A 27,359-nucleotide genomic window follows, 5' to 3' on the forward strand; every position below is an offset into this window, starting at 1 on the left:
CTCCCAGCGGGGTGGAGTTAACAAAGACTTTCCATTTTACGTGTTTCATACAAAGCAGAAATTACCATTCCCTTTCTGTAACGAAACCAAACAGATTGTCATCTATTGTTGCCTTCTACTGTCAATTCTTCCCTTCATTAAGCTTTAGGCCAGGGTCACCACCTGGTTGCTGTCCCTTCCCCACCCTTCTTCTTAACCTCACATAGAGAACACAGGCGCACGTGCTCACACCCTCCACAGATCCACCACCATCTGGCTACCTACTCCACTTCCCCTATTTGTGCCCCCCCTTTCCTTCCAATACAGGTCACATTCAGTAATATTTTTCTCTAGGATTTGTTCCTGGTAACTAAACATGACTCTGCAGGGGGGGGGGGGGATTAATGTCTAAAGAGATAAACTCCAAAGACAATTAAGCGCCTTTCTATGTATCGTTGCTGTTGTTGCTTAGTGCAATGTTTCCCAAATTTTCCAACTGTGGTCTCCTTCTGACCTTGTTTCCTTCCTGTGCCCCCCCCCCGGCATAGCCAAGGAGGGCAGATGCGCCCCAATAAGTAACAAATCAATACATATCTGAGTCTCTGTCCCCCCAGCAAAAGCCTGCCCCCCTAACAAAAATCTTGGCTACACCTATGTCGTCGTCCCCGTCCTACCAGTAGAAAGGTAGCTATTTAAATGTTTTATTTTCTTTGTAAATAGAACATGTTTTGTTTACCATTTTTATAATTTATACACAATTCATAAAATGATCAGAACATAATGAAATATTGTTGAAGCAGAAAAACATAGAATCATGGAGCTGGAAGGGACCCCACGGGTCATGTCTAGTGTGGTGTTTCTCAACCTGTGGGTCCCCAGATGTTGTTGGACTACAACTCCCATCATTCCTAGCCAGCATGACCAGTGGTCAGGGATGATGGGAGTTGTAGTCCAACAATATCTGGGGAGCCACAGGTTGAGAACCGCTGGTCTAGTGCAACCCCCTGCAATGTAGGAAACTCAGCTAAAGCATCCATGACAGATGGCCATCCAACCTCTGCTTATAAAGCTCCAAGGAAGGAGAGTCCTAAACCTCCCAAGGGAGATCCATCTGCCACTTCCCTCTGTGGCCCCCTAGCCTCGTGCTGTGCCCCCCCCCCATTTATGTGATTTTCATCTGCAGCCCCTTTGGAATATCCTGCCCCCCCCATGGGGCCGTATGGCCCCCCGGTTGGGAAACACTGGTTTAGTGCACCATCTGCACAGTCGTTACTCGGCTAAAAAGTGGATCCAGATTACAACTTCCCTCGAGGTAGTGCTCCCACTGTATGAATCATGACACCACCACTCAAATTGCAGTAGCATGCTGTTTGGGAAGATGGGATTCTTCCAACAGTTGGTACTTCCTTTGCGGTTGTGAACACAGAGAGTAATGTGATGGTGAGAGTGACTTAGACAGCACGGGAGGCCCTGATGGTGGTGCCACCAGTGCTTCTGCCACCTCCTGCCATGCACCAACCATCATTAGTAAGCACACCAGATGGTAGCAATGGAGTTGGGGAGTACTGAATGGCACTATGCTCTCAAACAGTGACAGCTATGCCATTGTTTTATCCAGTTACAAGAAACCCTGGCTGCAGGTATGACCCAGAACCATTTAAAAAGGATGGAGGTCAGAAGGGCAAGTGGCAAAAGCAACATATATTTATGGAACCCGGCTGCAAAACTTGAACAATGTCAAGTCAACGATGGCAGAGGAAATGCAGTATCTGAAAGCAATCTAGATTTTCTTCTCTGTGCATATCAAGAAAACCAGACATGAGGTCTCTGAGCTGCTGTTGTGGCACTTACCAGCTTGGTTGGTGGTGATGTTCACGGAGACATGCTGCGGTGGGAATGGGCTTTTGTTGGAAACTCCATTGACAGCCTGGATCTCGAAGGTATATGGCGTATGGGCCCACAGGTTGCTGATGAAGACCCGGGTTTCCGTGAGGCCCAGCTGCCTTGGCACAAACTCCACATTGTCATCACAGCGGGAGCAGCTACGGCGGTCCGACCGACACTTCTTGCAGACAATGTTGTAGGTCACATCATCACGACCTCCCGTCTCCCGGGGTGGGTGCCATTCTAGTATAATTGATGTTTCATTGACAATAGAGATCACGTTGCGAGGCCCTGAAGGAACACCTGTTAAAAAGCAATTTGCAGATAAAGGCTATGCAACTAAATGCCTGATCATGGTACGATGTATACTTTTGCTGAGATGTAGAGATTAGTGAATTCAGACTCACCAGAGCTGGATGAATGCATGCCTCATGATTTTCCATTGTGGTGCTTTCGTTGAGGACCCTTAGACCAAGAAGGCTCTCCACCCCACTCCTAATGATCTTGAACATCTCCCCCACAACATGGCATGAACTTGTTAATCACTTTAGGACTCTTTGTTGTGGGAAATGATACATGAATTCAATAAACCTTACCAAATCTCTCTCTCCTCCACCCCCAAATCCTCCGATTGGCATGTTGGGCTCCCACAGAACCTCCCTGATTACTTTAAATGTAGAACAATATCCCTTCAGTCAGATTACTTAGTAATGATCCCTCTTTTGGCTCAGATACCAGACTAACACATTTGGAAGTTTCTCCCTGCTTGGTTAGGCTAATGTGTGGAGTGGACAGAGTAGTGGGAAAGTTGTGTCCCTTCTTGGTTAATTCTTGTTTGCTCTTCAGACACCTTCATCTTCTCTTCTCTGCTTAGGTTAGCTTTAGTCTCTATTATTTAAATTGCTGCTGGGGTTAAGATAGATGGCCTTTTGTCCCTTCCACAGTATTTCTACAAAATTATAGCACTCAGCTGTCCTGCTCTGTAAAATGAATCTTACATGTGGCTCTATTTTTAAAGCTGTCACACTTTCCCTCCTTAGTATTATGAGTCCCACCAGTTCACTAAAGGTTTATGGGCTGTTGGACTTGGCCATAGTTGCCAGAGGCTATCAAGTCACACAGCACAGTCCTCTCAGCTCTATGAGGTCCTTGATTTGTTTTAATGGTCCATCTGACAACCAGCTTCCAGCTGAGATCTCTTGAGTCCCCAAATATTGCTGACTTCACCCATATAAATCCTGCTTTATATATACACACAGGGCTGGCCAGGATGAGGCTCATGAGCCACATAAGTTACTCTGGTAGCAAATATTCAAGAAACTGGATAGAAAATAGTCACAATACCCTTTCTAAAGAGAGAAAGGAGAGTGTGTACTTAGAGTTCAAGAGTTTTCTCCTTCCCCAACTCTGCTCCCAGTCACATACTGGAGCTGAAGCTATACCAAAAGACCAACAGTGGCATGTTGCTAACAGCAGCAAGATCTGTCACTGGATCAGTTGGTAAGAACGGGACAAAAGGATAAAGAAAATGGAGCTGTGGAATGGCTGTTGGTCGGTGAGTGGGTGAAACCCACGTCTCCTTCTCTAGTCTTTATAAATGCCTAGTGTTCCACTCAGACAACACAAACCAGAAACACATATTGTATCCCTGCAAATAAGGTGTCTCTGGTTGTTTGTTCCTTATTTGCCATGCACTGTTCCTCATTTCAATGTGGGAGAAGCTGCTATAAGACTATGAGGAGCAAATCAGTGACAGGTATTGAAAGATTTGGTGCAGGCAATTCACAACGGGCCCTCGGCTGGTATAATGTCCACTCTTTGCCCACGCCAACCATCTAGCAGAGTAATACAAGGCAGCCTTTATTTTCTGACATTTCCAAGCACTGCTTCCCTCCACCCCCATTTCCAAATCTTGGTCCTGACATTTTGTGAACCGAAAAAATCTGGTCTACTTCCATTGCAACATCAACCCATCCTCATTGAAGCTGAGTTGATAGTACCACTAAGTTGCAATGAGAATTCAAGCTACAAGTTTATACATCTGGAAATCTACACACAACCACATGCTATTGAACACTCACATTTGGGGGGGTGGGAGAACAGAGGTGACACAGTATTTTATTTTAAGAATTTCTTGAAAGATATAGTTAGGGCTCAGAAACGCACACATGATATAAAAACAGACAGACTAGCAGAAAATGTCAGAAGCAGAGAGCAGTTATTAATGGTTCAATATGTCAGGCTGAAAGGATGGGTATTTAGTGGGGTCCTACAAGGGTCTCCTTCTGTGTCTGCTCTTTATGCAGTTATTATTTATTAGCAACTTGGACGCCACAGTTCAGAGTACGTATATTAAATCTGCAGGCAGCACCATTCTGAGAAGGAGAATGGTGGCTTTGCAGGGGCGGGGGAATTAAGTGCAACTCTGTTTTTATACGTTGAGGAAATGGGGTTGGAATCAATTAATGGAGATTCAATAAGAACAAATACAGTGTGGAAAGAGTAATCAAAGACACACATATATAACAGGGGAATGCTGATCAGGCAGTTGTGCCACAGAGAAAACTCTCTGGGCTGTAAGGAATGACAAATAAAATGAGTCAACACTGTGGCCATGCTGCAGGCAAAGCAAACAGCATAATGGGCCAAGCTCTATTAAACAAACACTGTAATTATTCAGTCTGATCAGTGCTACTATTTTCTAAACCAGAGAACTGAATTCAGACTTGGGCAGACTTGCCACAAAAATTCTCATAACAAAAACTGGAACTTAATGTTGGAGTTCTAACAATTCATGCTTTGGGCAAGCCCTGGACAAGGAAGTTTCATGGTTGTCATGATTACATCTATGAGCGTTACACATTATTGCAACATCCATATTTATTTTCAAACTCAAAGCTCAACACCACCGATATTCCTATAATATTTTAATTCACTTGGACAAAATCATCCCCCAGAAATTGCACAGAATCCTGTGATATCACTTTTTCCTGCCAATGTGGCATTTGCTTCTGTGCAAATGCTTTTGCTCCATCCACTCATGCAGTTGGACTTCACCTTCTCCTCTCTTTGTGTGTCCCAAAAATCTGTTCTGGAGGGTCCCCTACTCTCTGGGGCAGTTTGGGAGGGTCCATGGGTAGCTGGAGAGGAGAGGAGAGGAGAGGGAAAGCTGTGGTGTGAGTGGAAGTTTGTGGTGTGAGGAGAATGGTAGCTTTGGCTACATCCTTCTCAGTTCACTTGTGCAGTATATTATGGCTCTGGGTGAAAAGACGTTCACGTGAATGACTTGTTTGCACAAATGAGAAACTGCAGACCTCACGATTCACTGCATAACAAGTGCAATGCATGTACAAAATAAAAATGGAGTTTTGCATTAATCTGTCCAATCAAAAACTAATTTATGGAATAGTAGTGGCTGAATGATTTCCTAAGGAAATCACTTTGGTGGGGTGGAAATGGTTAGGGAGGATGGAGCTGATAATAAAAATTATCTTGTAAGATTGACACCATAGGATTGAGGCCTTACTTAACAATAACGAAAGGGGAGGGGACTTCAGAGATGCACAGAAAACAATTTATTGTCCAATGCATTTTGAGTGTTGCACTTTTCCTCAAGAGCAAATCTGATTCAGTTTTTTCAGAAAGCAATCAAGATTTTCTTCTATACATTTTTGAAGACTCTTTCTGTTCTGCTCCTGCATCTGGTGTCCTTCCACGCCTGTAGAATTGCAGACACTGTGAGAAATGTGTAAGCAGGTAATGCAGCAGAAGCGGAAGCTGGGATTGCAACTTAAAAGAGCCACACTTGGTGAAAATGAAGCTGACCCACTATCAGGTGAGAAAAATATTTTTTTGTAGGAGGTTATGAGAAATACATATTGAAAATGGCAAGTGCAAACTCACAGAGTCCAAGCTAATCAGAATATGATACATCTGCACAGATCTTTTACCCTTCTTCATCAACACTCCATCACTGTACCCAAACAATGCTTGAGGATCTCTATAGCCTCCTTAGCATCAGTTGAAAAAGAAAGATAAGAGTTGGGTGTCATCAACATATTGATCACAGCTGAACACAAAATCCCAGGTGACCTCTCCAATGAATGTTTTGTAGTTATTAAATAACAAGGGGGTCAAGACTGACCACCTTCTTGGAAAGTCCAACCATACAGAGCCACTGCAACATGTCTCCCAAACCCACACTAGCCAGATGTCCTCAAAAGACACTACGGTCAATCATATTGAAGGTTGCCAACAGGTGCAAAAGAACTAATATGGATATAGTTAGAAAGTAGTTAGCTTCAATCCTCTAAGCATCTTTTACTGATCCTCAGGTTGGACGAGCTGAAATTTATGTATCCAAATAGTCCAAACAGATATCTCAGCCACAGCCATAGATCCTGCAAGGGACATTACTAGCAAAGTGGTCTGCAAACTGGCCCCAGCCATCTACCAAGCGTTCTTCTACATTACTTTTGGGACTAGCACTTGGAAGTGCTTGGAACTGCTGTGCTGTGCTGACAGGATGGTGGGGGAGAAGTACACTGATCAGGGGTTACCATTAAGAGGCTGGCATTTCAGCACCCCACTTAGCAGAAAATGAATCCAGGGAAGTTCTGCTGAATCTGTCACAACCTACCTCTGCTCAAGCCCTTGAGGAGTTTTCAGCTGCTGTCCCCATTCCAAACTACCGGCTTCCTTTCTCTCTCTCTCTCTCTCTCTCTCTCTCTCTCTCTCTCTTTCTCTCTCCCTCCTTTTCTTCATAATTACATTCAGAGAGGCACTTTGAGAGAGAGCTTCTCTGATCTGTTACTATGGTTACTGCAGATGAAAGCATTTTGTTAAAATTGCTAGAAAAATGCTATCCTTTAACGAAAATTCCATTTCATTTAATTTTTTCCCGTCAGCACAGTTAAAGTATTTGTCATGAGCCATCTAGCAGCAAAGACTTTGCTGTGTACACAGTGGAAATGTGATGTGCTGAATGTGATGTACTGAAGTGATGCTGCACTTCAAAGTGTTCCCTTGTGTGGGTCATCAATATATAGGGATACACACAAAATGCAAGGCCATTCAAGTTGCATTCTAATTGTTTTACCCTAGGTCAATGAGTTCACATTTCATCAATACATAAACAAACATGAAGGCTCTGTCAAAATATAGCCAAGCTCTCTATTTCTTCCATCATTTTTCTTGCTATCTCCAATTCTTCCCTCTCAACCTTAATGCGATTCTACTGCTGCTTTCCTGAAATTGCTGCTTCAGTAAGCCACACTTTGTAGCAATGTCTATTATCCATGATAGAATAGGGTGCCACAATTCTCACTGGCACCAGTGGCGTAGCGTGGGGGGTGCAGGGGGGGCCGGCTGCACCGGGCGCAACATCTGGGGGGGGGCGCTCGCACTCACAGCTCTCTGCCCCTACCTGGCTCACTCACTCTCTCACACTGCAGTGCTGGCTGTGCGAATCCAATCTGAGCTGCTGTGTTGCCGCCCACTGTGGAGGGGGTGGGTGCCAGGCGTGCGGTGCAGAGAGAGAGCGAGGGACTATCTGGGGGAGGTGCAGCGGCCACCCAGCGCAGCGCTGAACGCGGGAGAGAACCACACCAGACCAGACCAGGCAGCAGCAAGAAGAAGCTGGCAGCAGCGGCAGGTTCGGGGGCGCAAATTACTTGCCTTGCCTCGGGTTAGGGGGCGCAAATTACTTGCCTTGCCCCGGGTTAGGGGGCGCAAATTACTTTCCTTGCTGACAACCCACGCTACGCCGCTGACTGGCACATCTTGTCTTGTCACTTCTAAAAGACCTACACTGGTTAGCTGTCCAGTTCTGAGTCCAATTCAAGGTGCTGCTAAAACCTTTAACAGCTTGGAACCCAAGTAACTGAAGATGCACACCTTATCCGTTATTTGAGAGCACCTGCCAAAGCACTCCTCTATACGCCGCCTTGTCCATCTGAGGTGAGATTGACATCAATGATGATGATGGAGGCTGACTAGGACGAAGGTCCAGGGAAGTGTTAAGCCAGTCCCATCTCCTAGTGGCCCAAAATCTGTCAGGCTCCCTTCACCCCACAAACTTGCCCTGATTCTGTAGGCAATGGATAGAAAGCAACTTGAAACCCTCTGCCACCTCCTCTCAAAATTGAGCTCCCAACCCAATATATATATATGGGTATGTAGGTAGACTTTGCCTTCCCACAGATTAATAATGACTTGCTCTTAAGCCCCTTTTGCCCCAACCACCCAACTCATCAAAACCATTTAGGGTACATACATTGGCCTTGTACTAATAAATATTGTTAGTAAATAAAATTATATTCTGCCTCAATTGCTTTTAAGCTCCCCCACCCCCAATATCCACTCTCCTTGTCTCCAGGACTTTGTGACATCATAGCCAGGTTAGTTAATGGCTGGGGGTGGGAATCTGGCTGGGCCATATCACTTTCTGCTGCAACATTACAGGCTGCATCTTGAAAGCTTGATGGTACATAACACTTGCCTCTGTTGCCTGGTTTCAGAGATTCGATCTGAGACAGAGTTATTAAAAGTGATGCCATCAATCACAGAGCAGAACCTTTTATCAGCTTGTTTGAGGGGTTAGTGGCAGACGTTTTGAGCAATAGATGTTATAGCTCCATTGCCTTCCTTAACTTAACCTGGGGTATAAAATCTGAGGGTAGATATATTGTACCTCTGATAATGGTCAGTAAGCTGAGATTTCCCACCTAATAAAAAGCAGTCAAACCATGTATCTTTCACAGGGAATCTGCTCATGCTGTTGTAAGGTACAGCCAGGCTCCAACTGGGAACCCTGTGGAGCTGGAACTGGCCGCCTGCATTCTGTACCAATGAGACTGCTGGTGAAAAGAGGGTCTCATAAGGGACTGAACTTGTGGGTCAGACAAACCTGGGTAAAAAGATATGTCTATACCAGAGATAGAGAACCTTTTGGCACACCACTCTATGGGTCAACTTTGACAAGGGGTGGGGCAACCCACTTGTCAATCACATGACATCATTATCACACGACACAATGGACAGGTAGGTTTTCCTAGACAACTGTCAAAACCCCAACATGGGATGTGGAATGGGGAGGTGTGGGAAACGGCTTTTCAATCCTCCCTGCATTTCTCCTTCACACCATGACCTCAGAGGTACAAAAGAGAAGAGCAGGGAAGATCACAAAGTGCTTTCCAAGTCTCCCATGTTGGAGCTGGAAAGGAGCTCTGTGGGACAGTTCCAAAGATCAGCACCCTTCTTGAGTAAGGAGTGTTCCCACCTCCTGCCAGCTGGTTGGAGGTTTGGGTCGTGCCTTGCTCCAGAAAGGAAGAATCAGGAGCCCAGCTTTAGTTGTTGTTTTTGCAGCTTCGCTCTTACTGACTGTACACAGCTGACATCATATATGACATCAGGTGCAGGGTGGGTGAACATGGCATCCCCTGGTGACCTTAATGGGGTGGCCTGGCAAGCTAAGTTTCACCTTCAGGTCAGAGGTTTTCCATCCTGAGCTATAAAATATGCATGAAGTAACTGGTGGTTGCTGTTTCACATACGACAAAGGGAACGGCATTACATAGAAAAGAGCAACAGCAGACAATGCCTGTTTGGGGGTCATCACCCTAAGATGAGGTGAGGTACCATGAACAGAATTTTCCCAGAGGTTCTAAGTATAGATAATTTGGTAAGAATCATGCCCCTCTTTACATTGAGATGTATTGTACATCTATTTAAATTAAAGCCATTAGCTGTTTTTTTAAATTGCACCTATACATATAAATAAGCAGATGCAAAAGTAATGCAGATCTGTGTCTCCTTTCGCTCTCTTTTTGGGAATACATTTTCCCTTTTTCATTTCTCTGTAAATGGCCGCACGAGCCTCACATAAAAGTCTTCCCCATCATCTGCTTCTGAATCACTTTACTTGCCTTCAGCCTTCACTTTGGCCTTAAGTCATCAGTTTGTAAGTTTGTCTCTCCCACCCCCACCCCGCCTGAGGCATTTGCCCATCCCTTGGGGCTGGCAGTTAAAAATGAGACAGATGGGGAAATGTCCACAGGATTGGACTCATGCCTGGTAAATGGAGGAAAGGAAGAGGGGGCTTAATCACTATGCTTTCTAAATCCATCTCCCTTAAACCCTTTAAACTATCTACCAAAAAGGAACAACTACATATCAATACAACCCAAAGCAAATTTCACTACTGGAATTATAAAGCCCTGGGCGGGGAAGGTGATTTATAGTGGAGTTCTTGACACTATCTATCTTGTCTGCAGCAGTCATGCCTGGAACCACAGAAAAAGTAACAAATACATCTGATTTTACCAGAGGGATCTTGCAGCAGACTGTCATCATCCCCACCCCCCAATCTCCTGTTCTTTGTCAACTCTTGATTTACTGGTGGAATGCTGTCCAGCATATGTCAGCACTACAGTTAAAGCACAGCCAGGGAGGAAGAGGGCAGCAATCTCACAGTACTTCCCTTTGGAGAAGCATTTTACCATATTTAACCCAGGTGGAATCATGGCCTTGAAGCATGTTAAGACTCAGCCCCAGGATCTGTTTTCAATCCCATGTCTCAGCTCTGAAACATTTGAAGTTACATTTAAAATGCATCAGAGCACAAGCATAAAGCATTACACAGCAAGCAAAGCCTACTCCAAACATTCACCCCTCCCCACCTCTCTCTCTCTCTCTCTCTCTCTCTCTCTCTCACACACACACACACACACACACACACACACACACTTGAGATAAGCAGAATTGGTTCCCAGATCAGAAACTGAAGCTTTCAGGCACATTTTAACCCTGCAACTTTTAAGGCATCAATGCATCACTTGCATTACTCTGGTGGATCAAATGGATGAGACCACAAGTGGGTCCATGAGTCAAGAAGGCGGTTTCTGCATGCGCTGTAGAGGAAAATAAGGGGCAGGTGGGGCTCATTAACCTAGGAGAAGGAAAACTGATCTTACACCTCCACTGCTTTGTGGCTATACTCATTGGTGAGAAAGGCTTCAGTAATAAATGCTGAGGAATAATCTCTATCCACTGCCTTGCAGGACATCTTCAGGAGAGGCCAAGGAGTAAACCCGACACAAATCTGGAGCGGAGTCCCTAAGACTGTTGGTTGGCACCTTGTATGCCTCCTTCCAACAACTCCTTCAGCCAAGCTGGTGCCAAATGTACTGTTTTGCTTTCCTTTGTGGGGGTCTTGTCATCTGAGCAGCCCAGGATTCTCCTAGCTTGCACACTGAAGAGGTCACTTTGGTGCTGCCAGTACAGCAAAAACAACACAGGAAGCAGCACTCACAAGTTATAAGCTCAACCTGACTAGCATAAGATACAAGTGCTACAGGTTGCCTTCTTTAGTGGGAGAGATTGATGTTTCTCACTGGTCGGCTACTATCCCGTGTTAAGCAAATACTGTCCACCTGCTTCAATGGGTGCTTGGAGCTCAGAGTATCACTCAACAAGCATACTGAACCACCGTTCCAGGCAACAAAGAAAAGAAACAAACCCTATTGTGCCTAGCAAGCTGGAATGTCAGGACCATGTGTCCTGGCTTGCCCACTGGCTTGTTTCAGGTCAATAACTCATGGAAGACAGTTATCACTGACCATGAGCTAAAAATGCTCAACACTGACATTGCCACTTACAGGAGGCCACACTCAGTTTGAACGCAGCCTCCGAGAGAAGAACTACACCACTGATGGGCAAGAAGGTCACCCAGAAGAACCACATATTCATAGCATAGGTTTCACGGTGAGGCACTTCTGTCTGCAACAGAACTGCCAACCAAGGGCTCAGAATGCTTATTTCTCAACCACCTTCGGTCAGGTTAGCATCTTGAGTGCTTACGCTCCCTCTATGTGCTTGAATACATAGATCATGGACCAGTTCTATGAGGAACTAGACCAGATTGTCAGGAGGGTCCCAGCCCATGAACACCTATTCCTGCTGGGAGATTTCAGTGCCAGAGTTGGGGGTGATCATCACACATAAGACAACTGCATAGGCCAGTTTGGTATTGGCAGCATGAACAAAGGCGGATAAAGGCTGCTTGAGCTATGTTCAGACCACAGCCTGAACATGTTCTTCTCTGCAAATGCAAAATGGTAAGTGTCCTGGAGACATCAAAGGCCATTGGCAGCAGAGGGACTTGTTTGTCACCAGGTGATTGGCACTCAACTGTCTTTGTTGCACAGGGAGCAACTACAGTGCCAACTGTGGTATGGATCCTCGGCTGGTGGTGAGCAAGTTTTCCTTCTCCAGTCAAAGAGGACCCATAGCAAAAAGGAGAAAGTGTGGCCTTGAATCAACCCTGCCAGAACAGTCTCACCTGAACTTTGTAAATGCTTCTCTGATTCTGTCAAAGAAGCAATACTGAACTACTCTATACACAGCATCAAAGTAAGGTGGAACCACATCGAAGAGGCAGCCTACAACAAAGCTTTGTCCTCTTATGGCAAAAGAGAGCAGCAGATCCCTGGCTGGTTTGAGGTCAGCATTAACACAGTGTGCAAAATAGCTTCTACTGAAATACTGCTTCTTAGTAACTGTCTTGTGAAATGTGCAACAGTTAAAATGGCAATTGTTCACATTGTGGCACCAATCATAAATATGCATTAAAGCTCAACTTAGCAGGAAATGTGCGGGAAAGGGAGAGGCATGTTTCTGTTACACCAGGGAACAGCAGCACCCACAGATATACAATACGAAATTTATTTACTCCTATGACATGTAACAACTTGGAAATAGAACAGCTGGCACCTCAAATTAGAACATTTTAAAATTAAGTCTTAACGAGTAGAAATAAAAATCAACAAATTGACTTTTTTATACAGTACTCCTCTGGTGAGACATACTGTAAATCAGCTATATAACAAGAGGCAATAAAAACAGATTTATTTACTACTACACTCGCTGCTACCAGGAATCAGGCACAATATGAAAATTAATCTCTTATTCCAGACACACATTAGACATCTCACAAGCATGCATGCAGAAGAATAACTGCAGAAAGCAGTATGCTAACACAGGCCTCCTATACAGGCAAGTTGCACTGGAAGTTAGAAGGATAAAAGCCAACTTCTTTTCTTGGAGCCACACAGGGTAGCCCTATTTCTCTCAAACCAATTGTTTTTTTCACAGAAACCACAAATTACTTATTTACCTTCACTTCTCCCCACAGAATTATACGGCTGAAAGAGGCTGAAGATCACAGAGTCCAACCTTTCTCCCAATGCAGGATCTTCCACGGATCAGCTCCTTCCCCCACAGTGAACCCACATAATCCAACACAGAATAATGCATTTCCTGTAGCCTATTACTTCACCCCATATTTCTGGCAAGGATCCTGGCATGTAAATACTGAAGGTATATTGTCACGACCTCATTCTTCTTAACTTGGAATTCAAGCAGAGCTGGGTTTTGTACTATTGTAGCTACTAGATTGTATCCATATCCCAGCTGCTGATGCATTCATGTGAAAATGTAACCACATATGGAAATAAATCTGTCCTGGGATCCGTTTTGTGTCACACATTAGTGGTGGTCAGACAGAGGACTCGAAGTCTCCAACTCCACCTCTGTCATACAAATGTATCTCTGGCTGTCATCAGCATTAAGAGTTAATATCTTCCATCTGTGCCCTAAATTATGAGTAGGATAATTTGTCTTAAGGGTTGTGTTTTCACATCCTTTCCTTTGGGTTAATGATACTTACAGTAAATGGCTTAGCTGGTGGGGTTTTGTTTCATTTTTTGTTCTGTTTTGCCTCAGTACGTTCACTTTGCTGATTTTTTTTCTTTTTTCTTTCTGAAGTATGTTGAAAAATGATTGTTCTGAATGAGGCTTCCCTTTGTATGTGCTATAAAGAGTACCTAGCTCATGTGCTGATCCGAAGACTGAGGATTAACAGTGCTGAGACATTTCCATGCCAACAGAAAGGGATACTGCCATAAGGGATAGTGCCGTATCATTTCAAGACAATTCCAGAACATTGTCCACCAGGCCCACAGAGCATGAGAGGCAATGGATCCACTGAGGTATCATGACACACCGATGCAACTCTGAATACTCACTCTAAATCGTTATAAGCTACCTTCACAGAACACATTACCCATGTGAGTTTTGGGGCCTATGTGTTTTCAGTAGAAAATGTTGTTACTTACTGGTACAAGGAACCTCTGATGGATCAAAGTCAGCCCGGTAGTAACCATTGCGACAAGTGCAGATGTGGGCAGCCTCTGATGTGGAGCGGCTGTTAGAGGGGCACTGTGTGCAGGTCCCGGCACCCTGGTTTGCTTTGAACATCCCTGCTGTGCAAGCTGGAATAAACAAGGGCAGAGAAAGAAACAAGAAGGTGTCAAATTCTCATCAAAATACATGTCTCAGACAGGAACTGAATTAATCTAATTTTGTTGCAGTTCCCAAGACATTTTCCAAAATGTGACATGAACATCATCAATAGAAACAAAGAATTTAACATCCTTGTACAGAAGGGTCCTGGTTTGACAAATGTCCTGAGAACTTTTTCTATTGGGTGGGGTGTAAATATATATCTATTAAACAAAAGCCAAGGTCTAGAAAGCCAGAGAACATCTAAGGATGAATGATTATTTTTTGCAGAGTTTGTGGGGTTCCTTTAAAGATAAAGGCTACCAAGCTGCAGAGCTCTTTGGAATAAGTGGCAATGTAAGATGGCTGTGCAAGTGAGTACAGCCCTGCTGCAATTCACCAGTGGTCTGAATTAGCTCACGGCAGCACAAGATGACAAACTACCCCTGCCTGCTCGGGATTTAGGGCACTGCAGGCAGCTCCCCCACACAGAAGAGAGATGGATAAAAAGCCACATATTAGTCTGCTGTCTACTGCGGAGTGACTCTGATTCTCTTTAATGTTAAAGGGCCTCTTTCTGTAATACAGTGGTACCCTGGCTCTCAAACTTAATCCATTCTGGGAGTCCGTTCGACTCCTGAAACCATTCAGAACCCAAGGCGCTGCTTCCAGTTGGCTGCAGGAAGTTCCTGCACTCAAGCAGAAGCCATAGAAGCCGCGTTGGACATTTAGCTTCCGAAAAAGATTTGCAAACTGGAACACTCACTTCTGGGTTTGCAGTGTTCGGGAGCTGATTTGTTCAGGAGCCAAGCCGTTCAACTACCTAAATACCACTGTAATGTGCCATTGAAAATAATTTGGGCAGGGATGGCCTTCTTAGTACTCTTCCAAACTTATAATATTGAAACGAGTTATCTGATCAGCTTATTGGTACAAACTGTAATTCTTTAAGTATTGCTCCAGCACAACTCCCATTTATTTTTATTACTGAAGTATTCTGCAAACTACATAACTTGTTTTAAAAGAGATCCAATTAATAAGGGTTTGCAGAATTGTTCTTCAAAGGGGGGGAAATCTAAATCATGATTCATTATTCCTGTTCTGATGTCTTACATGAGCCATCATTCACGATGCCCTCTGATAAATCGGGGCGCGGGGGATAAAAAAATGGGAAAAAATTAAAAGTAATCTATGTCTCTTTGTTACATCTTTCTTTAAATTTTAGGCTGCAAAACTATGCACATTTACCTGGGAATAAGCCACAGGGAATAAGTCACAGGGCTTATTTCTGAGTAGACATGCATAGGTAAAGGTAAAGGTACCCCTGCCCGTACGAGCCAGTCGTGTCCGACTCTAGGGTTGTGTGCCCATCTCACTTAAGAGGCTGGGGGCCAGCGCTGTCCGGAGACACTTCCGGGTCACGTGGCCAGCGTGATGAAGCTGCTCTGGCGAGCCAGCACCAGCGCAGCACACGGAAACGCCGTTTACCTTCCCGCTATAAAGCGGTACCTATTTATTTACTTGCACTTAGGGGTGCTTTCGAACTGCTAGGTGGGCAGGAACTGGGACCGAAAGACAGGAGCTCACCCCACCATGGGGATTCGAACTGCCGACCATACAATCGGCAAGTCCTAGGCACTGAGGTTTTACCCACAGCACCACCCGTGTCCCAGTTAGACATGCATAGGATCTCACTATTAAATGTCTTGAATTCAGGCTGCCATACCTATGCAAGATTGTTGCTACCAGCCCTAAGCCATCACAACAAGAGGATATGTAATACATGGAAATATATATTTAAATAGCACACTGCATCAGAGTTTCATCCTATGACATTTGGTCAGTTCTGCAAAGTATTATCAGCCATCACAATTCCAGTAGCCTGGCATATCAACTGATATTCGCAGACGAGTCCTTGACCACACTATAAACACCATTGCTCTTTTCAGTCTAATTGGCAGCTTTGGCACAGAAGATTTTTGCAGGCAAAAATTTAACAAAGCCACTGGGATTTAATGTTCAGAAAAGTTTGTTTCTAACACTAAGATGCTAATGTACAATGATACAGAGTGAGCAGAGGCCGCCAGGATATTTGTCTTAATGAGACGGGTGAGCTAAAATGGGCTGTTGACATGAGTCCAGTGTGAAATATTTGCATAATAGCTAGCTGTTGATGCAGCAGGATAAGGGTGGGAAGTTTAGAAGTTGAAATAAATTTATAAAGCAAAAACAAAGTTAAGAAGCATTAGCTTGACATGGAATTGTCTCATCTAATCATAATGATGGATGATGCACCATTAAGGACAGAAAATCACTCTCACTTACACAATTCTCTCCACTCCGATTGGTTGTGGGTGTCTGATTTGCATAATCACTGAATGGTAATATGCCTTTTCAGGCAAAATATCCAAGCCGTGTGACAGCAACTAAGATTACGAGATTTCCCATCCCCTTGTCATGACAGGTAGGTACAGACTCAGGAATGGAGTGGTGGGGAGGGGAGAGAAAGGAAGCAAGAGACTGTCTGGAGGAATGCTGCTCAAATTCAGCCTACAGCTTTTCAAAGAACTCACTTGAGATTGCTTTTTAATACTTGTTCATACTTCATTTACAATGCCTGCACACTCACAACAACAACAATCTGAAGGGTCTTTTGATTATCTCCCTCAAACTATACCCAGTGCTAATGTGTTTCTAGGCCATCACCTCAGAGCTTATTCAACCAGAAGCTAGCAATTAATTCATAAATAGGAAGCCCTCTCCAACTAGAGCAATAATAATGTTTTTATCCTTGCTGGTGTGATGATTCATTAATCAACTGGCTCTCCGTGACTTGTGATCCTGTATGCAAAACATTAGTGGACTGACAGCCTGTTCGCTGCTCCGACATACACAGAAGATGTACAGCCCAAAGGTGAGTTAGTTCTAGTCTTCCATGAATCAGTTACTATGTGAATGAAAAATGGATGAAGGGTGCTCCAGGATAGATGCCAGGGTTATATTTTTAACTACATGTGTAGCTCAGTAGAAGAGAAAATAAGGGGGATCACGCTGAGCTAGTAAGAAGAACAGAGAAAGAAATGCACTGAAGCATTATGCAAACTGAAGGGGGAGTTTCTGTTTGCTTTAACAATGAACTTGGTGCTTTTAACAGAATGCAACTGAGAAAGAGGAAAAGGAAAACCAGTTATTATCAATAGGTTGTTCTTCAAATCCTTGCCAGCGGAACTCCAAGACGACCAATGGTTCAAGAGTGGCAACAGAAAGTCATACTAATTAAGACAGCCCTTAGGTCACAGAGGAAGAAATTATGCCTGGTGGCTTCAGCTGTTTCTTAACACACTTTTGACCTCTCGGTTATTGGATGAACAACAAATCATAGAAATGGTTGCAAATCCAGCAGCAGCAGCACACCGAAAGCATGGTCAATCAGAAATATGCAACTGGTTGCTCTCGTGGACTGGTTGGACACAGATGATTGGTGGGAGGAACCAAGGGATGAAGGCTCAGAGCCTGGTGTGTGGAGGTGGAACAATGATGAGTGATCACATGGAGAAGAGGGAGAAGTCTGGGAAGAGGAGATGTTGGAAGGTGAAGAGTTAACAGGGCTTCGTGAGCTGGGAGAGTCTGTGGCAGACAGAAGTCCAGAATCAAGAGTCAGAAGGGGCCAAGAAGCAGAGATGAGTCAGGCTGGTGAAGAGTCACAGGTGTCTTCCCCTCTTCCTGTGTCAAGCTCCCCTCCCTGCTTGTCTCCCAGAACCAGAAGAGGGATTAAAGAGTGAAGGAGCAATTGGTGATGCACAGAATCAGCCTCTGCTTGGGGAAACCCCCGGTGAGGAGGGGACTTTGGGAAGTTGTGGGAAGCCAGGGACCTTCAGTCTTAGCAGCTGCTTCATGGGGGCAAGGCCTATTGGAGATGAATTGCTGTGTTCATTACACCTGACACTCCTGTGCATAACATGTTTTAATAAAGAGTCATCTCCATAGTGTGATTTACTGCTGGTTCGCTCCTGACAGTTGCTTAGAGGACTTCAGAGAACAGTATCTCAACAATTAAGTATTCTTCATACCTTTTTTTCCTCCCACCTCTGCCCCTATCTATCCCATCTAAACTTACTTTGCAAACCCAAATGCTACCCATCTTCCACTTCATGGGTGGGCACATGGAATCCCATATGTGCAACTGTGTGCATGTAGTCCAATACTATGCAGAAGGATCTATAGAATGGGTGGGAATGATTCATCATTGGAAGTGCTCCCCCTCTTCCCCTCACCTCAATTCAGTTGCCCAGCTCTAGTTTTACCCATGGAGCCAAGCATAAGGGGGGGAGGAGGAAGAAGACTGAGTAGGGGCAGCCCCCATTCCAGGGCAGGGGTTAGCAATGCATGATAACACTGGGTGGTCGTGCGCAAGTCATTATGTCTCAGACTCATCATAGACACTCACACATGTGAACATTATCAGCTGGGGAGAATAATATTTGCCTATACTAATGGAGGGGCTGGTTCAGAGGAAGGTGAAGGAGTTGCTCTAAGTAGGCAATGACTCTTGGGCTGGGAAGGTAGGGGAGACAGGAAAACAAACTAGAAACTGTATGTAGCATAGTCTAGGCTTTTCTATGAAAAAAGTGAAAAGCAATCTATGTCTCACCACAAGAAATGAGCAGCAGAGAGGCTACAACAGAGATCCTCAAAGTGATTAGGCCTTGCAAGACTGGAGATCATGGTTAAATTCAAAGACATATGGGATTAGTTTCTGGAGTAACATATGGTGCCCTCCAGGTCATTAGAGTAATATTTCTTATGTGACTATATGCAGGGGTAAGGTGGTCATGATATAGATTATTTAGTATTCCACAATTTAATAGATTCATCCATCCATTCTTTTTAAAAAATCTTTTTTGTCCTTTCATTTCCCCTTTGTAGTATCTAATACGGCCTGAATGTTGGGGAGAAGGGTAGGTCAGCTAAAGAAGGTATCATGTTTCCTGCATCTGATTTTATCATTATATTGATTAAAGTCATGGTAAAATCAGACGCAAGACACATGCACTGTGTATGTGTTATATTGTTTTCTGTTTACTATTTAAGATTGGACTTAATACAACTAAAACTGTGGGTAAGCAGCAATGAAGGAGAGAAGAGGTCCCCACAGAATGGTCTATTTTAATGAAACGAAAAGCTCATTGATAAAATGTTAACAACAACAAACATGAAAAGCAGACTTTGGAGAATTTTGAGCAAAGGAATGGCTGGAGGGAAGGGAAGGCATCTCACCCGCTTCCCACGGGCTGTTTTCCTATTTAAAATCCCATTTTCCCCAGGGGCTTTGTTTGTTTCATGTACTGCAAGCAAAGCACAGACCCAAACTAAGCCACTTCATCTCCAAGTTGCCAGCTGAGTTCTCCCTCATTCCCACTCTTCAACTGCTACTGGAGGGTATGTCTATAGGCAGAAAGTGTGAGGCAGGAAGCTTACAGGAGGTAATCAATATGCTGGGTCAGGGAAGCCAACATGGTGGCCTCCAGGTGTTGATTGACTACAATTCCATCATCCTTAGCCAGTGACCATGCTGGATAGGGCTGATGGGCATTGGAGTCCAACAACACTCGAGGGTGGCACAACATTGACTACCCTTAGGCTGGGTGCTGATAGCTAGGTATGGAGAATTTGTCCTAGAGGCCAAGGATTCACCTCTCTCTGCCCCAACACAGTATGGTGCACCGTGCAAAATTTGAGAACCTGAGAGTCCTTTATTCAACTGTAAAATAGGCATTATCCTCGCCCTATAATGTGTCTGGGAGAGGGAGCAGGGAGATGAGTCACTGATACAATTGCTTGCCTAAGACCACACCCTGTATGTCCATACCAGAGACCTGAACCAGAGGTTTCCCAGTGCATAGTTATGTTTTAAGTCGTTGTGTTTTGCCAGCTTGCTTCTTTTTCTTCATTTTACTTTTGTCCTGCTCAGCCCAAGAGTGGAGAAAGAGCATATACAGAGAGCCAGGAAATTATGGCAGGCTGACATTAAAGGAGTAGAACCTTGGAATGGTGACACTAACACCGAATTCCCTGGGGAATTCATTGCTAGCCCTGCACAAATCAATCCCTCCTTAGAAAAGTGGGTGTTTTGTTGTGTGGATTTACTGGACCTAAAAAGGAAGCATAGGGATAGGGACCTTGGTGGGATCTGCACAAGGACCCCAGCTGTCCATTGAAAAAGTATAGCCACAAACAGTTTTCCTCTTTGGTCAGCACATGTGAAGATGGAGAATTCTGAGGATGAACCACAGCAACTATGGACCATGCATAGATGCAAAGGGAATGAGGACTGTTAGCAATGGAGGAGGGATTATATTCCCTGAAATAAGAACCATAGTTTATATGTGATGGGCTATTATTTGACAGCCTGAAGATTTTGACGATTAAAATTTCTAAAGTTATAAGGTCAGAGTAATCCTATTGGGTATTGGGCAATATTCCATGGTGGAGCTACTGCTGCTTGTAATGTTCTGCTAGATCCACAGCTAGCATAGTTGAGGCCTCCTTTGTGTGTGGTGGTGGTAATTTCAGGGTAAGAGGAGCACTGAATCCTGTCAATCTTTGGCCACCCCAAACAAACTCTTAAGCACTTCATTCCCACCACCAGCACCAGCATCAGCTGCTACTATAAAAAGAGATGAAATTAAAGGGGTGGTTATTTTTAAGATACATTTGGGCAGCGGGAATTTATCAGCAGGATTAAGTTATAGAAATACAATCATCCCACAGTACAAATATATAACTTTAAAAGATGTGAACAAAAATAATTCTAAATACAGTACATAAGAAAAATATGAAATCAATGCAAATAAAATGTTTGCATGTCATTGTTTAAAATCAAAAGAACGTCATGTTTCAAGATGTTGTACTTAACACACAGTAAGAACACAAAAGGATGCTATCTAATGGAAAAAGTCGGAGCGGAACACACACACAAAAATGCAATTTGTTTTCTACAGCCCTCCCCTTGTGATTGTAAAAGCCATCAGAACTGCTTTTTCTAGCACCCCCCATTCCTTCACCCACATGGAATCCATCACCCCACAGTCACATTACTTCTTAAAGAAACATATTAAGTGTCTCATAAACAGTGCAGTGATTGAGATAATGGAAAGTGCCTCTTATCCCCTGTCTGCTGCATCAGGATATGAGACATCTCCTCACAGCCAAGGGGAGGAAATTAACAGGAGCAAGCTGGAGCAACCACTTTGATGCAATTTCCTTGGGAGATAGCGGTCCATCTAATCTTTATTGAAGTCCTTTAACCTCTAATTCAAAACACACACAGGTCTCTTGCTCTCCCAGTTCCTTCAGATAGCAAAAGGACACAAAATACCTGTCATGAGATGTGTACAAAAAAGAACCCCCAACGATGGGTGGATCCACTTGGTGCCCCTGAGCTCACAGAAGCGTGTTTCATTTAGTAGATAGAAGGAGATGAAAACTTTATTTTTTGCTGGTTCATCCGCCCCCTTGCAGCTCCCACTGGAGGGGGCCCCTACAAAATAGGGTGAAAGGGGGCATGGGGGACAATATCAGGCAGAAAGGGAAATTTGCAAAAATGCTCTTTCCTCCTCTTTTACTAGAGTAAGGCTAAGCCACTGTATCCATACCCACATAACTTACTGGACCAAAGAATCATTGCAACAATGTTGTTTAAAACAAGGCATTGGTGGGGGAGGCTCTAAAGTGGTTTACCAGCTTCTCACATACCTTATTTTAATGCATTCTTGCATTCTTAAATTTTTCATAGCAGGATATTTAAGAACCAGCTACATCTTGCTAAAAAGTGTGGGAAGGGAAGAATTCCAGTGGGGTTGTTCCTCCACAAGAATGTTTGGGGTTGTATCTTTCTCTGTTATTCTCTCTAGGCCTTTTCAATTGGAACAACCTTATGATGATGGGGAAGAGGGTCTCTCTAGTTGTGGCACTTGTCTGGAGCTGTGCCTGATGCCTTTTCAGTACCAGGTGAAGACATTTTAATTAGCTGGGGCTTTTTTCATCTCTGTGATTATTCTTAATCTCTCTTCTCATTTTGTAAATGCTGCTGCTTGTATTGCTTTAAATCCTTATTTGTTGTTTTACTTTCCTGCATTTTAAGGCTCCCTTGTGAACCACTCTCAGAGTCCCTTTTGGGACTGCAGAGTGATCTATCAAATATCCTAAATAAAATATAAATAAATAGATAGATTTTGTCTATGACCTGCTCTCCCTCTCTTCTGTGTAGCCTTGCCATGAGATAATTGAAACAGACGGCAGAAAGCAGCTCAGATGGAACTTGTGGGTGTCAGAAAACATGTCCCAGATTGCTCTAACAAGGGGGAAATGGGCTAGATTTAGCAGCGTGTAGTCTCAGTATTTATACAGTGAGATAACAATCTTGGCTATTGGGTAAATGCATTTCTTCCAGGTTTCTGAAAACAGACCCATCCATTAGCCTTCCTTCACCTGAATACTATTTTGGCCACATGTGCCCTCAATATGCAGGTCATAAAAAGTGATCTAGATGCCCTTTTTGCTTGATTAGCCCAGAACCACTTTCATGATGAGAGACTGTTCAGGCACCTCCTTATCCAGGGATAAACAGTTTTCAAAGCTGAGCAGAAGGTTAAGGGGGAAAGCCATATAGAATGAAGAGTTATGATGACTGCTTGCATTCTGGTGTAGATCATATTCTTTTAAGGGGGGTGGGTTGGTCACACACCAAATCTATCTCTCGGCTATAGCTGTTTGTACTAAACAATGGGGGCATTACATATCAAGTGATCCAACATTTTTTACCTTGTGTCATCCAATTTTCTTAATTTGTACACTTGTTGAATGATCGAAACCAAGTTTAAATCTAAAATTTTAATTGTCTATCTCATCTCGTTTGTGAATGATGAGGGTTTGAAATTTCAAAAAGTTGACCATTTTGGCCTTGCCAGACTACACAAAAACATTAAAAGCTCAGTTCAAAATTGAGATACATCAAAACTAAAAACATGTTCCAAAGCTGAGTGATAGCTTGCTATTGCATGATAGATTTAAACTTAGCTTTGATCACTCAGCAAGTGTACAAAATATTAAGAAAACTGAATGACATGAGGTAAAAAAGTTGTATCACTTGATATGGAACAGCCCAATGGCTGGATGATGATGATGATGATGATGCGCCATCGGTGTACATATTGCTTTCAACATAAGCGAAAGGACAGGTTGCCACCATGTATCCACTGAGACAGGATGTGACTAGTCTACTTCTCTCCACATTCCCGCTACATCCAAATACAGCCAACAAAATCTAACAATGACTGTTTTATAGAGGCTCCAGGTTGCTAGACGTTGCTAACCACAGCTATTTTCTGGCAAAGCACTGAAAGGACCTGCAAGAGGTTTAACAAAGCACCTAGTTTGCATAAAACTGCCATTAGTTTCCTACATTGTATCTTTTGTTAGTAATCAAGAGTCAAATACCAGCCAAAACCATTTATTCTCTTTTCCTTTCACACCCTGGATTCTTTCTTTTATGACTATTACATTTTATTTATTTTGGCTGCTACTCTAATGGCAGGAAAGGAACAGTGCAATGTAACTAATGCTACACCAACTGGCTAGGATTATAGCAGTCAATGAGAATATTCAGAGCAATCAATTCGTCACTGGTCAGACCACTCCAACCTTCACTTTTCAAACCCTAAACATCTGTAGCTACAGTTTCAGAAAGACAGAGTGTGGTAACTCGTGAACTGCAGATGCTGGTGACTTATTCGTCCCTTCTATGCAATCTTAACAATTATATTATCACAGACAACATATCACTTTTGTGTATTTTCTACTAAATACAAAATGTAGTATTCCAAAAGTCATTATGATAGACGTTGAAAAGAAACATTGTTTTTCTTAAGATGCATTGCTCAGCATATTCATCAGAGAAAAAGTCCCCACTGAATTCATTACGAATTAGTTCTCAGCTAATATGCTTAGCATCTCACTCCACATGATTCTCCAAAGAGGTGGTGGGACCAGCAGCTCAGTCCACCTCTTTGCACCCTTTAAATTGCTTACCCATCACCAATTCCCAACAGATGTTAAACTGTGTTCCAAACAAACCATTCCCACCTCAAAAAGCAGGGACATCCATGGGTAATTGAATTACCTATATTCCTTATTTCTAATTAAACCAACTTTCCCCCCTATACCTAAGCCCACAGTAGCCCCTTGAAGATGTCCAATAGGGGTGAAATGAGCATGTGGGGAGAACACAGGGGTAGAAGTCTGCAACTATTAACTTTCATGAGGAAATGGGTAAAGAACAGATAATGAAGTTACTGAAATAAATGCTCTAGAGTAGGCCCACTGCAATTAATGGGTCTACCTTGAACAAACGTTAGTTGAACACAACACAAAGGCTTGAATTCTGAGAATGGTGAAGATCCTTTCCAAATACAGATAGGTAGCCGTGTTGGTCTGCCATAGTCAAAATAAAAAAATTCCTTCCAGTAGCACCTTAAAGACCAACTAAGTTAGTTCTTGGTATGACCTTTTGTGTGCATGCACACTTCTCCTTTCCAAAGTTATTCCTCTACGGAATGCACGGAGGAATAACTTCTGAAAGTGGCTTGATGGGAAGCAAACTTGCAGAAGACTTTCACATCCTTTACTCCCTTTGCAGGCCCCTGCAGAGCCACTCTGAAAAGCTGGAAAGCCCTCCTAAGCAGCACAATCTGAGGTACAGAGCCCAGCAGGAGATGGACCATCCTAAATTGGGCAGAATCGCTTTATGTGAGCTGCTTTCTGCTTGCTCAAGGTGCCTACCCAGTTTGGGGCAATTCCTTCTTCAGGAGTGTTGACTGACACACCAAATAAACTCTCCAGGGGCTGAAGAGGGGAGCAGATGATGAGAAGAAATCCTGTGATTTGTTTCTCAAAATCAAAGTCCACATACATGCTGCAGTTTGTGTGCTAGTTTGTTAAGAAGCAAAAACAACAACCCAGCTATGCTTCTCTCTTCTTTGCACAGTACTCAAAATAGTCAAAACACATGTGAAGTTAAGTTGGCTAGGGGAAGAGAGGGAAAGGGAAGGAGGTGCCTGGAGTCTAGATTTGGATGACAAACACTGAAGGAAGAGACAAGATGGGGAAGGACAGCACGGGTACAGTGGGCCACCCGTCTCTGCCATATGGACCACTTGGTAGCTCAGCTAATGGGTCACACTTGTTTATTTTAATGACAATTAATCTGAATGATTCTTGTCAAAATAAAGGAGCAAAGTGCATTTTGTACTACACTGTGCATGGTTTTCTGTTACTACTTAACTTGCTAATTTGCAAATTTCTGTAATCTGCAATGTGTCTCTTAGTTATTATTACAAATTAGTATCTCTCTTCGATAATTACAGTCTGTCTGCCTACATCCCCCAACAGTTTCAGCTGAGTACATCATCTTTCACTTCCTGTCCTAAATTGTTTGATGCTGTTGCTGAAGGCTGTCAAAGACCTTAGATTCAGCTCCTATTATGCCAAAGGTAATATTTCTGTTCTATCGGAAGGCATAAGGTGGTAAACTCCCTAGGTGTTGTTCGTTCCTTTTCATGAAGAAAAGTGCCCTTCTGCCAGTTACCAGGCCATGTGAGAGTGCTGTGAAACCTGTCAGGAAGGTGCTCCTAAGAGAGGAAAAGAAAATTGGGCAAAGCTACAAGAATTATATTATTCCAACCTAAACCTCTTGCCAATTGCTGCACAAAATATTATACAGAATGTAAGCGTTCTGCTCCTCTCTAGAAATAATATAAACTACAGTACATGGAAAAGCAAGAGATGGAAGAGGGGCCAGGCATAGACTCGATAATATTGGGGATCTGGTTGGGAACAATAATGGCAAAGAGAATCAGTAAGAAAATTGACATTATTATTTATATAGCACATGACGTTTCACCGGATACAATCCCCAAGGAGCTTACAATCTAAAATTTGACCTGAGGCAAACAATTGGGAAAGAAAATATGCAGGTTTTCCCTGCACAGATGCCTCTAGGTACTAATGTCTGTGGATTTTAGCATCTGCTACTGTCTAGTGGCTACAGCCACCAAAACAGAAAAGTGGCAGCTCAATATCAGCTACAAAGCTTCTTGGGTAATTATTTCAAAGCCTAAGCCTACCTCACAGAATTGTTGTGATAATAAATGGGGACCATGTAAACCACTAAGAACAACTCTGAATGAAGAGCAAGGTAGTAAAATGCAATAAATAAATACCTTCCTCAAATAGCACCTGAAGCAGAATTTAGTAACAATTCCAGCCATTGCCTTTGGGGACTGAATTAAAGTTATCTGGCTGGTTCATGATAGTCCCATACGATATGACTCTTGTCTGATGCATCCTCCTCTTTCCACCCCCCCCCATCTCATTCTACACAAGGGTAAAAACACAGTGTCCTCAAATGCAAGAATGTAACCCAAGCCTGACAGTATAGAATTCAGTTGTGGCTGAACATTCTCCCACCCTTATGTCAATTAGAAGTTATTTTGCTGAAGACACCACTCTTTCCACTTGTGTCAAAGGGACTTGTGCAGGAGGCCATTCTGAGTGGATTGTGGCCTAAAGTACAGTGGTGCCTCAGGTTAAGTACTTAATTCGTTCCGGAGGTCCGTTCTTAACCTGAAACTGTTCTTAACCTGAAGCACCACTTTAGCTAATGGGGCCTCCTGCTGCTGCTGCCACGCCGCCGGAGCACGATTTCTGTCCTCATCCTGAAGCAAAGTTCTTAACCCAAGGTACTATTTCTGGGTTAGCGGAGTCTGTAACCTGAAGCGTATGTAACCTGAAACGTATGTAACCCAAGATACCACTGTAGTATCAGAGAGGCACTTACACTCCACTCACAATGCAAAGCTGTTTTGAGCAAAATGCAACCTCATTTTCAGAATTCCAGGAAGTGTCTTAGGCATTCTGTTTGTGCCATTCCTTCAGAACTGGGAATGTGATAAATGGCTTTCTTTATAAGTAGCTTTCCATATAATAATCTCAGAGAAGAGAATTATGCAGGAAACACAGCAAAATCATAAACCTGACTAGTGACAAACAGCTCGCTAGAAGAGAGGAAAAGTTCCTACTTCATAGTGAGTTCCAGTTCC

At 43.5% G+C, this 27,359-nt stretch overlaps 1 protein-coding gene across 15 annotated transcripts in view; it reads right to left on the reverse strand.

Moving 5' to 3' along the window:
* EPHB1 (EPH receptor B1) overlaps nucleotides 1-27,359 on the reverse strand; it is a 344,460-nt gene that overhangs the window by 75,673 nt on the left and 241,428 nt on the right. For all 15 annotated transcript variants that reach the window (XR_014526935.1, XR_014526936.1, XR_014526937.1 and 12 more), the window contains 2 exons: nucleotides 14,037-14,192; nucleotides 1,831-2,166 (listed from right to left, as the gene is read on the reverse strand). Coding sequence is in view for 8 of the 15 variants with exons in the window: in XM_083506364.1 (XP_083362490.1) it covers nucleotides 1,831-2,166; nucleotides 14,037-14,192 (492 nt within the window). In the remaining 7 variants the exon portion in view is untranslated. The remainder of the gene's footprint in view (nucleotides 1-1,830; nucleotides 2,167-14,036; nucleotides 14,193-27,359) is intronic.

Source organism: Podarcis liolepis (genome assembly GCF_965112155.1).
Source record: "Podarcis liolepis genome assembly, chromosome: 5".
In the NCBI taxonomy this organism is placed as follows: domain Eukaryota; kingdom Metazoa; phylum Chordata; class Lepidosauria; order Squamata; family Lacertidae; genus Podarcis; species Podarcis liolepis.